At 45.9% G+C, this 13,817-nt stretch overlaps 2 protein-coding genes across 3 annotated transcripts in view; both read right to left on the minus strand.

The window, feature by feature from the left end:
- Positions 1–13,817, minus strand: part of HIC2 (HIC ZBTB transcriptional repressor 2) — a 104,434-nt gene that overhangs the window by 35,889 nt on the left and 54,728 nt on the right. The gene's annotated exons all lie outside the window — the stretch shown is intronic.
- LOC128824872 (uncharacterized) lies at positions 898–7,392 on the minus strand. 2 transcript variants are annotated; one of them, XM_054006749.1, is made up of 4 exons: positions 7,012–7,392; positions 5,048–5,131; positions 2,394–2,980; positions 898–1,448 (listed from the first exon to the last, which is right to left on the minus strand). In XM_054006749.1, the coding sequence occupies exons 3-4, from the start codon at positions 2,781–2,783 to the stop codon at positions 1,077–1,079; spliced, it is 762 nt and encodes a 253-aa protein (XP_053862724.1). In that variant the 5' UTR covers positions 2,784–2,980; positions 5,048–5,131; positions 7,012–7,392; the 3' UTR covers positions 898–1,076. The 2 variants fall into 2 exon arrangements, with proteins under 2 accessions (XP_053862724.1, XP_053862723.1); XM_054006748.1 differs by lacking the exon at positions 7,012–7,392 and adding an exon at positions 5,929–5,978.

Genomic DNA, 13,817 nt, shown 5'->3' on the forward strand with positions numbered 1-13,817 from the left:
GGCCATAGTGGATGGCTTTGCTGCAATGGGATTCCCAAACTGTGGTGGGGCCATAGACGGAACCCATATCCCTATCTTGGCACCGGAGCACCAAGCCACCGACTACATAAACCGCAAGGGGTACTTTTCAGTGCTGCTGCAAGCCCTGGTGGATCACAAGGGACGTTTCACCAACATCAACGTGGAATGGCCGGGAAAGGTACATGATGCTCGCGTCTTCAGGCACTCTGCTCTGTTTCGAAAGCTGGAGGAAGGGACTTTCTTCCCGGACCAGAAAGTAACCATTGAGGATGTTGAAATGCCTATCGTGATCCTTGGGGACCCAGCCTACCCCTTAATGCCATGGCTCATGAAGCCGTACACAGGCAGCCTGGACAGGAGTCAGAACCTGTTCAACTACAGGCTGAGCAAATGCCGAATGGTGGTGGAATGTGCATTTGGACGTTTAAAAGCGCGCTGGCGCAGCTTACTGACTCGCTCAGACCTCAGCGAAAAGAATATCCCCATTGTTATTGCTGCTTGCTGTGCGCTCCACAATATCTGTGAGAGTAATGGGGAGACATTTATGGCGGGGTGGGAGGTTAAGGCAAATCGCCTGGCCACTGATTACGCGCAGCCAGACACTAAGGTGGTTAGAGGAGCACAGCAGGGCGCAGTGCGCATCAGAGAAGCTTTGAAAACGAGTTTTGTGACTGAGCAGGCTACGGTGTGAAACTTCTGTTAGTTTCTCCTTGATGAACCCTCCGCCCCACCCACCCGGTTCACTCTACTTCCCTATAAACCATCATTCCCCCTTCTCCTCCCCTCCCCCTTTGAGCACCGCTTGCAGAGGCAGTAAAGTCATTGTTACTTCACATTCATGCATTCTTTATTAATTCATCACATAACTATGGGGATAATTGCCAAGGTAGCCCAGGATGGGTGGGGGAGGAGGGAAGGAAAAGGACACACTGCAGTTTAAAACTTTAACTCTTACTGAAGGCCAGCCTTCTGAAGCTCGGGCAATCATCTGGGGTGGAGTGACTGGGTGGCCGGAGGCCCCCCCCACCGTGTTCTTGGGCGTCTGTGTGAGGACGCTATGGAACTTGGGGAGGAGGGCTGTTGGTTACACAGGGGCTGTAGCAGCGGTCTCTGCTCCTGCTGCCTTTCCTGCAGCTCAACCATACACTGGAGCATATCAGTTTGATGCTCCAGCAGCCGGAGCATCGACGACTCTTGCCTTCTGTCTGCAAGCTGACACCACTATCATCTTCAGCCCGCAACTTGCTCTGTTCATCCTGCAATTCAGCCCGCCACCTCTCCTCTCGTTCATATTGTGCTTTTCTGAAGTCGGACGTTGACTGCCTCCACACATTCTGCTGTGCTCTTTCAGCGTGGGAGGACATCTGGAGCTCCGTGAACATATCGTCCCGCGTCCTCCGTTTTCTCTTTATAATCTTCACTAGCCTCTGTGAAGGAGAAACATTTACAGCTGGTGGAGGAGAAGGGAGAGGTGGTTAAAAAAGACATTTTAGAGAACAATAGGTACACTCTTTCACGTTAAATTTTGCTGTTCACATTACACAGCACATGTGCTTTTGTTACAAGGTCGCATTTTTCCTCTTATAGTGAGGGCCTGCCGGTTTCGTGTGAGAGATCACTCACGCAGTGCCAGGCAACAGATTTTGGCTTGCAGGCAGCCATGGTAAGCCACAGTCTTTTGGCTTTTTTAACCTTCTTAACATGTGGGAATGGTTTCAAACAGCAGCGCCCTCATTTCCCATATCAAGCATGAATTGGGTTGGCCATTTAAAATGGGTTTGCAATGTAAAAGGAGGGGCTGTGGTTTCCGGGTTAACATGCAGCACAAACCCAACTAACCCCCCTCCCTCCCCACACCCAATTCTCTGGGATGATCACTTCACCCCTCCCCCCACCGCGTGGCTAACAGCGGGGAACATTTCTGTTCAGCAGAGCAGGAACGGGCACCTCAGAATGTCCCCTTAATAAAATCGCCCCATTTCAACCAGGTGACCGTGAATTATATCACTCTCCTGAGGATAACAAAGAGCAATGGATGTTGTCTGCATGCCAGCAAACACTGGGACCATACGCTACAATGCTTTGTTATGCAATGATTCCAGACTACGTGCTACTGGCCTGGCGTGGTAAAGTGTCCTGCCATGGCGGCTGGGATAAGGCGGCCCTCCCCAGAAACCTTTTGCAAAGGCTTTGGGAGTACATGAAGGAGAGCTTTCTGGAGATGTCCCTGGAGGATTTCGCTCCATCCCCATACACGTTAACAGACTTTTCCAGTAGCTGTACTGGCCGCGATTGCCAGGGCAAATTAATCATTAATCATTAAACACGCTTGCTTTTAAACCACGTGTAATATTTACAAAAGGTACACTCACCAGAGGTCCCCGTGTGCCCTCAGGGTCTTGGGTGAGTTCGGGGGTTATTGGTTCCAGGTCCAGGGTGACAAACATATCCTGGCTGTTGGGGAAACCGGTTTCTCCGCTTCCTTGCTGCTGTGAGCTATCTACATTACCTCCATCCTCTTCTTCCTCATACCCCGAACCCTCTTCCCTGTGTGTTTCTCCAGTGACTGAGTCATAGCACACTGTTGGGGTAGTGGTGGCTACACCCCCTAGAATGGCACGCAGCTCCGCGTAGAAGCGGCAAGTTTGCGGCTCTGCACCGGACCTTCCGTTTGCTTCTCTGGCTTTGTGGTAGGCTTGCCGTAGCTCCTTAATTTTCACGCGGCACTGCTGTGCGTCCCTGTTATGGCCTCTGTCCTTCATGGCCTTGGAGACCTTTTCTAATATTTTGCCATTTCTTTTACTGCTACGGAGTTCAGCTAGCACTGATTCATCTCCCCATATGGTGAGCAGATCCCGTACCTCCCGTTCGGTCCATGCTGGAGCTCTTTTGCGATCCTGGGCCTCTATCACGGTTGCCTGCGCTGATGAGCTCTGTGTGGTCACCTGTGCTCTCCACGCTGGGCAAACAGGAAATGAAATTCAAACGTTCGCAGGGCTTTTCCTGTCTACCTGGTTAGTGCATCTGAGTTGAGAGTGCTGTCCAGAGCGGTCACAATGAAGCACTGTGGGATAGCTCCCGGAGGCCAATAAATATCGAATTCCGTCCACACTACCCCAATTCCGACCCGCTAAGGCCGATTTTATCACTAATCCCCTCGTCGGAGGTGGAGTAAAAGGGCCCTTTAAACCGGTTTCTTAAGTCGACAGAAAGGGCTTCGTCGTGTGAACGTGTCCAGGCTTAATTCGATTTAACGCTGCTAAAGTTGACCTAAACTCGTAATGTAGACCAGGCCTGAGGTAAGTGCCCCACTGTCCTGAACAGCTTACAATCTAAATAGACAAGACTGTCGGAGGGTGGGATAGGGAGAAAACCCATGAGTAAGTGACTAAATATCCATCAATTAAAACTGGAATAAGACCAATATTGTGTGCTTGAGGCCTTTGGAATTAAAAACTGCTTAAAAAGGAGTAGTTACTTTCACGCTTGTTCAATCCTGTCAGATAGGGAGGGCAGTCCAAGACTGTAGACTCCCAAGAACCTCATTCCGTGGAGGTTTTAGAAGACATTAGTGTCTGCCTAGCGTTAACCAGAGGGGCACCAAATCAGGCACAGTGGGCAGGTACAATGCTCATTTGCCGACAGAATGGTTGAGCAATTGGGTTTTACTCAGACAAGGGTTTGCACACACACAAATCTTCTACACTCCCAGTTTTTTGTTATATAAATCAAGCAGAGACTAATTCCATCTTGGCACAACAGGAGCTCTCCCAAGACCCTTGCTAGAGCCCGGCAAAGACCTGACCACACCCATCACAACAACTTTGTGTGAATGGAACATTACATTTAAACTTTGTACCCAGCCCATAAGTATTACCATAGCTTAACTTCTCTCTCTGAATAATACCTCAGGCAAGGACTGTGTATAGCCCAGAAAGGGGAAAACCATTTCCAATTTTTTAAGATTCCGTGATCCTGCTTATCTTCAACCTTTCCCAAAACTGCTAAATCCCTGAGAGATGCCTTCTCCAAGGTTGCCTCCTGATGATAAAGTACCTTCTTCCAATCAGGGAATAGAAACAGTACCAGGTAGTCTATGTGACCAATCATAACTAGCAGTGACTGAACAGTCACACAATGAACAGGAGCAATTCGTAGAGTAAAATAACTCACAAAACAGCTGCCAAATAAAAATGTGACCATCTGCTCATGGATGCTGATCACAGGGAGAGAAAGCATGCATGTGCATCAAAAAGCAGCTAGCATTGGCTGCCTTATGCTTGGCTGCTGGGAATGCTCTAGGCCAAGAACTGAGCATCAACACGTTCCACCCCCTACGTCCGATAGGTACCCCCGGGGAGGTGGTGTGTATGCCATGTTAGCTAGCTTCAGCATAAGCCAAGGAAATACTTTTAATCTCAGTCTAAACACACAGTTCCAGCTAAACAGGTTTCCAATAATGGTTTGGCTGGATACTGAGGATGCCATAGAAAGTGACATGTTCTGAACACCTTCCAGGCCAGGTTTTACTCTGTCAGAAGCCCAGTACTGACTGGACCTAGGTTTGGAATATTTGACAGACAAACTGTTCGCGAAAAATGCATTTAAACTCAGGCCGGGTCTACAATACAGACTTTAATTGATGCAAGTTACATGGGCAAACAGCTGCTAAAGTTTATATATCACTTGTGCATTGGCATACTTGGCTGTTTGCATTGACACCATGAGTACTCACCAGGAGTGCTTTTCTCAATGTAAAGTGCAGTGCACCATAGATAGGTATCCCAATGTGCCACGTGCTGCTATCTAGCATGAAGCCTTTTCTCAATGTGTTCTGGGGTAGAAATCACTCTCCCAGGAATCTCTGGGAGCTAGGGGGTCAAGTTCCCAGCATGCAACTTTCGCCATCCCAGAACGTCATTCATATCCCATTATCTTTTTGGCTTTTTTTTTTTTTAAATCCCACAAACCCGTGCAGCACTTTTGGCACTAGCCCGCCTTGCTACAGAATACATAAACGGCTTACTTTCTACGAGTATGCAAGTGTTGGTGGATCACACTTCACCAATATCCAACGTGGCTGGTCTGGGAAGGCGAATGACACTTGCATCTGTAAGAACACAGGACTGTTCATAAAGCTGCAGACAAGGGCATTCTTTCCCAACTGAAATGCCCATAGTTACTCTGGGGGACCCAGACTCCCTCTTGCTCACGAAGTCGTATACCAGCCACCTTGACAGCACCAAGGAGAGATTCAGTTACTGGCTCAGCAGGTGCCAAATAACTGCTGAATGCACTGTTGGCAGATTGATGGGATGCTGGCAGTGAGGAAAAATACCAATGGTTAGAGCTGCCTAGTGTGGTGGACACTATTTGAGAGGAAAAGCTGCCACCAGGGTGGAGGGTCAAGGTGGAGCGGCTCTTACTTTGAACAGCTAGACACAAGGGCCATTACAAGAGCTCAGCATGGAGTTATGCAGTTGAGGGAGGTTCTGAAAAAGCCCTTCAATGATCAGCCACAGTAATGTTCGGTGCTGGACTGTTCTCTGTGCTTGGAGAATTGGTGCTGCTAGGAACTATGTAGTACTTGCTGTACATTTATAAATGTGTATTTCCCTCAAGCTAGGAGTTATGCGGTGCTTGCTGTACACTTACAAGTGCTGTGTGCGTTGAGTACTGCTGTGCCTTCTGCAATATTTCTTGTCAACTCAGATAATGGTATTCTTCAAAAATAGACATTTATTGACTTGCAAAACCAGTGCAGAAAAACAATGTGCAAAAAACAGCAGGCAATAAAATACAAACTTTAAACTTAACAGAATGGGACTTTGACATTGGAAAGGCAGCAAACATTTCTGCCCATTTCAGGGCACAAATGTAGTCTGTTGTGGCTACACATACACTGACCTGTAAGAACCAAGGTTGGTGTACGTGCAGCTGTGGTTTTCCTTGCTGTCACCCAATGTGGAGTAGGAAGACTAAGGATGCAGCCTGTGATGCCACAGGGGGGGCATGTAGGGAGCTGCTACCATGGAGTTCTCCAAGGATGGCAAAGGGCAAGAGTCTAGAATCTTTGGATCTGTAGGTCAACCAGGGTCTACAGCAGTTGGGTTTGCTGCCTGAGAAAACCCATTATGTGCTGGTTCATCTCCCTCTCTTTTTCCTGATGGGATTCCTGGGCCTGTCTCCTGTCTGTTCTTTCCTTCTCCATGCCATCTGCTGTGTTGATCTCCAGGCCATTTGTTTGCAGTCCAGTGCAGCATTAGCTTGCAGGATCTCCCTGAATATGTCCTCCCTATTCATTGTTCTCCTCCTAGTCAGGGCCAGGAGTTCTGTGAGCAAGGGAGGGGCGCCTCTCAAGGCTGCAACAGCAGCAGCTGCTGATAAAAACAGACAGATGTGTCATAGTATTTACAGTCCCAATGGAAAGGGAAAAAGAGTTTCAAAACTCCCTTAACCTTGTTCCCATAAACACTTACTATGAAATGCTTATTGATACTTCAGCTTTGGAGCTCAGCCACAAGGAGAGCAGCCCACCAGGGGCAAGGAAGGAATTTCAGTTGCATGAAACAAAATTCTGGTCCCTGTTCCATGGCTACATGTGCAGGGCAACAGCACTGGATAGTGGCACTATTTTCTAAGGCAGCGGCGGTTTTAGCTGATGTCTTGCCCAGGAGGGTAACAAAGGCATAGAACACTCAGCTGCCATTGGCTGCCCAAGGCCGCCTAGGTCCATATGCCTCTAACCTGTTTACTGCAGAGTATCTCTTGGATACAAGGGACTTCCCTATGTACATAAACCAGCTCCATGTGGCTCCCCACGCCAGCCCCCACATCTAACCCAACAGGGGAAATGAAGAGCAGGTGCCAGCTCTAACTCGTCTGGTAGGAGCAGAACAATGAAAAGCAGATACATTTGTCTTGTTAACCAGGGGATGGGCCAGGTGCCATCTTGAAATTTCAACAATTTAAAGAAAAATGCCTGCTTACCGGAGGTCCCTTCCCCTCCACGGGCTCGTCCATGCTCGCCTGCTGGGACTCGCTAGATGGGGGTGAAGTCTCAAACAGGTCCTGGCTTGTGGCATTGTTGGAGTCTCGTCTCCCTGCTCTTCCTCTTCACAGTAGGGATCTGTGGCTCTGGCTCCTCAGGAGGTATCCATGGTGGTCTGTAGGGTCTCCGCCAACTATGGCATGCAGCTCGTTGTAAAAGCAGCAGGTGTGTGGCTCAGCGCCAGATCGATTGTTGGCCTCCCTGGCCTTGTGATATGCCTGGCCAAGTTCCTTCGCTTTCATATGGTGCTGCTGCTGGTCCCTATTATGCCCTTTTGCTGCATCCCCTGTGCAATCTTTTCATAAGTTTCTATGGCAAGGCGACTTATGTCAACCTAACTTTTAGGGTTGCCAACTCTGACTGAAGCTATTCCGGGAGATTCCACCTTCCTTTCCCCCCCCCCCCCCCCAAACATGACAATGTCATTTTCTGAAAATATCCTATTAAAATCTCCCAGATTGCTTTCAATAGTCACTGGGAGAGGAACGCCAATTCCGGGAGACTCCAGGCCAATTCTGGAGGGTTGGCAACCCTGCTAACTTTGCAGTGTAGATCGGGCCCTAGTTCTGCTAGTGTTCTATCCCCAATGAAGACAAGAGCCTAAAAAGTGTAGCCAATAACACTGTTAACCACAAGACAACAGAAAATACCACTCCAGAAGATCCTCCACATCTTCATAATCTTTGCCCCTGCGCAGCATGATACTTGGTGAAGAGAAGTTATTGCTGCTAAGACACAGGCACTTCTGAAAATTTTACCCATAAGTCACATGGACAGGGGGGGGGGGGGGGGAGAGAACTTTGCAATTTGGGATGAATATTTTGAACAGAAACTAAAGCAATCACCAACAAACTGGTGTAGAATAAATACTAGGACTCAAATTCGTCCTTTATAGAAATGAATTATAAAGACTGACAAGTATGAAGTGACCTGAAATATTATTTTTCCATTTATATGAATATTTCTGAAACCATCCAAGGGACTGGAGAGAGTTTGTTGCCTCCTAAAGGGGGATCTTTAACTAAAAGGTTGAACAAGATTATAGTGGAAACCCTGAGGATACGTTAAAGCGGTTTTGCTGTGTTTGGGCATACCTTCTAAAAACCATTATTCTTAGGATTTTCCAGCAAGTTAATATTTTCCTTGCTGCACCAACTTTCCTCCCCCCAACCCCCCTTATTAAAAGGACAAATTAAAGTAGTATACTGAACAGAGAAATGGCGGAGGAGCGGTTAAGTAATTTGGCCGAGGTCCCAAAGAAGAGCATTATCTAGAACCCACATCACCCAACTCGCTGTCCTTTTGTAACAAATCCAACATAGTAGACAGGCAGTTAAGTAAATTATGTATCTGCATAGCTGGGACTAGAGCACTGATCTTCCAGCTCCCCCAAAACAAAAAATACAATGACCTCTACCACTTGGGCTAAAGCTGCTCCCCCATAGCTTATAATAATAAGGCCCTTCTTCTGAGGGCCAGCCACTAGAAAATAATATTATAGACAGTACATTACACACAGATCTATATGGTGGGCCATGCAAAATGTAACAGTTAAGGTGCCTATCACTGTAGTATCTAAATGCAAATATCATAACACTTTAGAGAGACCAGACAAAAGCTCCCTGCCCTGAGCTGCTTACAATCTGTGTGTTCCAGAGAATCCTACACGTGGAAGATAATCATGGTGGTGATTCATTGAAAGAATGAGTTAGGTTTGAGACTGGAGGTAGCCACCTGGACTAACTTAAGTGCTGTAGTTAGAGCTTCTCCATGCCATTCTCTTCCACTCTCTCCCCCACCCCTCCACCCCAAAAAAAGGGTGGGGGGAGAAGAGTCCACAAGTCAATGGGAAAACTATGAATTAACAATGCCAATGTCAGGAGTAGGATACCAAAAGCACTATCGTGGGCTCTCTCACACAAAATAAATTCTACAAGAGCACCTCTTCTCTCCCCCCCCCCCCCAAAAAAAAAAACCACACACCTTCACTTCCAGTCTTAGAAGCTCATATCAAATTCCAGGCCAAAATAAAGTTAAGCCTGTTGGTTTTTATAGTCAGTCTTAGACAGGCCTGTCCTGACACAGCATACACAGATTTTTTGTAATTGTAGGGATTGTTCGTATGTTAGAGGTATTGCACGTAAACAAATTAATGGTATTTAAATACACAGGTCCTGTCCACAACTTTTAAACCAAGTTTCTCAGGGTACACTTACACTACAGCAGGGAGTCGATTTAAGATACGCAAATTCAGCTACGTGAATAGCGTAGCTGAATTCGACGTATTGCAGCCGACTTACCCCGTTGTGAGGACGGCGGCAAAATAGACTTCTGCGGCTTTTTGTTGGCGGCGCTTACTACCACCTCCGCTGGTGGAGTAAGAGCGCCAATTCGGGGATCGATTGTCGCGTCCTGACGGGACGCGATAAATCGATCCCCGAGAGGTCGATTTCTACCCGCCGATTCAGGTGGGTAGTATAGACCAGACCTCAGTTACCTGCATAAACAGCTCCAAACATACTTTGTGTTCATACATCACAAGGTTAATCCTTGTTTGGCAACTTACAGTATTCCACCCCTGCCAGAAGACACGACTGTCTTCCTAGAACCAGTTCAATGCAGTTTTTTGCACCGTGGATAGAACAGCTCCCCCTACACACCCTATTGTGCATGTGCAATTTTGCTATTTCTGCTCCCTCTCAACTAATAGTAATAGGGTATCAGTGTGTAATGCTCCAATCACTGCTAATGCTGCTCTATCTGTAAGTCTTCCAAGAATACCGCCGAGACAGTATGGGATTGTTCCAGAATGCAATTATATCGAGTTAGCCAGTGTGATAGATGTGTCTACACCAAGGAAATGAACATACAGTTGTGCTGTGAAGAGAGCTGCTATGTGGACATAAAATTAACTTATGCCTGTTACAACACACACAGTTGAGACAAGAACTAGTTAAAAAGCCACGGTTGTACTTGTAGCATAGACGGCCTTATACATATGTGACATTTTTCCCCACTTTAAAACCTTTGGACCGATTTTCTTCCAATTTGGCTTATTCCTCAGACCTAAGAGAGGTCACAAGTCAAAGGGATGTTTGAGCTTTCTATGTTCCTCCATTATTAAGTTATTAGGGTAAAAGATTTCTGATCCAAAAAGGGTGGCAAAATGCCTAGCACATTAGGGATGCTAGGCATTATTGACTAAATTAAATAAATGACAAATTCTCTCCCCTCCCTCCACTAAACAGATGCAGGTGTAAATAAAAAAAATCCCTTTAATTTAAGGGAGTCAAGATAGAAAACTTCATGTATTATGTGCAACTGAAAGGGGAAATGGGGGGGGGGGGGGGGGAGGGAAAAAAAAAAAAAAGACACTGAAATTCAGCCTTCACTACAGTGTGCACAACCTATGTCCACTGCTATGCGAAGGCTTGTCACGCGCAATTGCATTAACACATTCATAAAGAAGTTTTTACATGGGCTCTGCATGCTTTTAAGGAAAGTACAAGTCAGGCCAAGTTTGGAATCCTCCAACCTATGCAGTTTGAATTACAGCAGCCCAAACTAAATTCCTTTGTGGAACTCAGATTCAAAAAAAGAGAGGGGGGGGGAACCTCCCCAAACTTGGATTATCTAAGGATTTTATCATAAAACCAGAGAGTAGTAATATTTATTGACATGCCAAGAGTCCTGCAGCACAAGAATTTAGGAAAACCTAGAATACAGATACACCTAAATATCTTAACAAACCACCATTTTGCTTTATATAATGTAATCTTACAAGTGGGGCTGACCGCATTGCCTATTAAGGTTGCTTGATACGTTTCATCATAAGATTGTGTTTTCAGTTGCTCATAATTTTACCAGGTTTTAACTGATTGGGCTGAAGTTTTCCATGCTGTGTCTGCCTCAGACTGATTTATTATTAATTATTATTATTAAGAAAATTTCAAGGAAGATAGTTCAGCCATTTCCAAGGGAGGATATGGGGGAAAATATATTGTTTGGCCCATATTAAATTCTGGCAAACTTCTCTTTTGAAAAGCTCTAGTCTCCCTAATGTGTTGAAGGTAGAACTTGACTTTTAGCATGGGGGTGGCCCTGGTGAAAATCTGACCAAATCTGGGCAAGTTATGGAGACTTTTTTTGGGGTGGGGTGGGGGGGGAAAGAGTTCTCATGCTCAGACTTCAGGTTTTTAGCAGCTTAATTACTACTACACCTCTACCCCGATATAACGCGACCAGATAGAACACGAATTCAGATAAAACGCGGTAAAGTCATGCTCCGGGGGGGCGGGGCTGCGCACTCCGGCGGATCAAAGCGAGTTCGATATAACGCGGTGTCACCTATAAAGCAGTAAGATTTTTTGGCTCCCGAGGACAGCGTTATATCGGGGTAGAGGTGTATCATTCTAAATACCTTTTCCAGAATGGCTATTTTGGTAAATTGTCAAGTATAGACAAACCCTCAGACTGTCAACTATCTGTGAAACTCACTGGCAAAGTGTCCCATCCTCCTCTAGTGCTGGTCCACACAGGATAACAGCCTACTACAGTTATCAGCTACTCTGTTTGCTGAAGTGGCAGAGGTCTGTGTGGTGCACCTAAAGGTTCCAACCCTGCCGATGACCTACTTAGATGCCAATATGATGGAATCAGCTTTTTCAGTTTGCTTTTTTTTAATTCTTATTTATTTAAAGTAGGCCATTAAAAATACACACAACCATGTTAAAAGGACATTAATGTCGTAAAGTCAAGCACTCAGAAGCTAGGAACTACCAGCAGTTTTACTGAAGTTTTACTTAGCAGTTTACTAAGGCATCCTTACTTAGGAAAGGCCAGAATTAAAGTTGCCTGTGCAGCCTTAATTTGGTCCCTTTACACATATGCATGAGCACGTTTTTTTTCCACAGGCCCCCTGCCTCATTCAGTGCTCGGGATGGATGGCGCTCACTTAATGAGCAGCTATTCACAATTGTGTTTTCTCATTGCACAATGTGTGGCCCTGTGCCTTAGTCACTGTATTCTATCCAAACCCTGCTCCGAGGCACCGTTATCAATTTCCACAGTGGTTTTTCTATGGTGCTCATCACTGTAGGCTCAGTACTTCAGAAACATTCATGAATTTATTTCCACAACACCCCGTGAGCTGAGGGAATACTATCCCCATTTTGCAGCTGGGAAACTGAGTCAGATTAAGGTCAAAATTAACACTGAGTTTGGGTGTACCGTTTGAGAGGTCTAGGCCCTCGGAGCACTTATCGTATTGCACTTCATTTGTTCAAAGCAGAGCTCAGCTGCTTCAGTTGCAGCTGTGGGTGCTCAGCACTTCTGCAAATCAGACCCGGGGTCTCAAGCTGGGCACCCAGAAAATGAGGAACAGACAATTAGTGAGCAACTGGGCAACGTTTGGTTTAAGTGACTTAACTAGCATCACACAGTAACTCTGGCAGAGGCAGCAATAGTCACATTCTCCAGCAGTCAGCTGTCTTAACTGTGACACTGTCCCTTCTCTTCCTGCAATCCCCGGCCTCACTCATTACACTCCTTCCAACTGCTACAACGAGCAAAGCATGGGTCCTACAGACATACATAACCCTGAATCATCCCCAGAGCAGATCCATCTGCAATGTATGAGACAAGCATCCTATGAGGAAAAAAATACTATGATCATGTAACTAAAGCCTGAATCAATGCATATGCACAAAAGGCTGAATTAAGGTTACACAGGCAACCTTAACAGTGGCATTTCATAACTTGACTTAGCAACCTTACTAATGTTCTTTTAATGTAGTTTTGTGTGATTGCTTTTTACAACATTTACAGACCATCTGTTAAAACACAAACTTGATTTTTCTCAGTTGAATTTGCCTGGTTTGGGGGCTGCTCAAGGCTATAAAAAAATTGGAGCCTGAAGCAACTTTTGTGGGTTCATTTCCCCAGGGAACAGCATAGCTAAGAGGAATAGTCAACACAGAGGAGAGAGAAAAATTATAGTACATGTACATATACATCAAATAGGGTCACAGAAGGAAACTGAAACCAGTTCCAATCTCTGGATCCCACAAATCCCTCTCCCATGTGTCCTCCGTCACCACTTCAAAGTAACCTGGGGAAGAGGCATGTTCACCTGTTTCAGTGTACGCTATTTCCTCAGTGGCTATAGAAACAGGCACCAAGAGGATCCCACCTGGACCAGCCATTGTAGTTCCTGACCAGAATCTTGCAAAGGGTAAACTTTATTCTGAAGGGGAGGAAAAGAACAAACAGCCCGTGCTTATGCCCTCTTGGTCTTCTTTGAGCAACTAATATCAGGAGATTTATATTCAGGGCAAGAGCCCATGCTGGCAGGAGAGGAAAGTGCTTCTGAGAAGGAGGGGGAGGTGGGTAGAGGGAATAGCCTACAGTTTCTTGGCTTATGATCAGCAAGCTGGATGCATTCTGTGGAACTAGGCCAAAGTATTAGTTGTTATATTCAAAAGAATACTTGAATCCCAGCTCAAGGGAGCCTAGTTTGTGGCTCTCATTTATGCTGTACATCAATTGAATATCAAACCACATTTTCTGCCTTCTGAATAATAAAGCTTAATAGTTTGGGACTCCCATATGGCCTATTGTTAAGAAATTTCCAAACACTGGCTGCGGTTTTATTTCTGAAGGAAGGAAGACTTCCCTCTCCTCTGAGCTTTACTTGGTAAAAATAGGCATGTGGCAAAATAAAAATAAAGTACATCAAAAGTTCTGA

Source organism: Malaclemys terrapin, chromosome 16, assembly GCF_027887155.1.
Source record: "Malaclemys terrapin pileata isolate rMalTer1 chromosome 16, rMalTer1.hap1, whole genome shotgun sequence".
NCBI lineage: Eukaryota > Metazoa > Chordata > Testudines > Emydidae > Malaclemys > Malaclemys terrapin.

Bases quoted from the DNA above. Each gene is read 5' to 3' on its own strand.
- LOC128824872 (XM_054006749.1), bottom strand. From the start codon at position 2,783: ATGAAGGACAGAGGCCATAACAGGGACGCACAGCAGTGCCGCGTGAAA. The intron at 1,449-2,393 runs GTGAGTGTACCT...TCTCCTTCACAG, and splicing joins AGGGCACACGGGGACCTCTG to AGGCTAGTGAAGATTATAAA.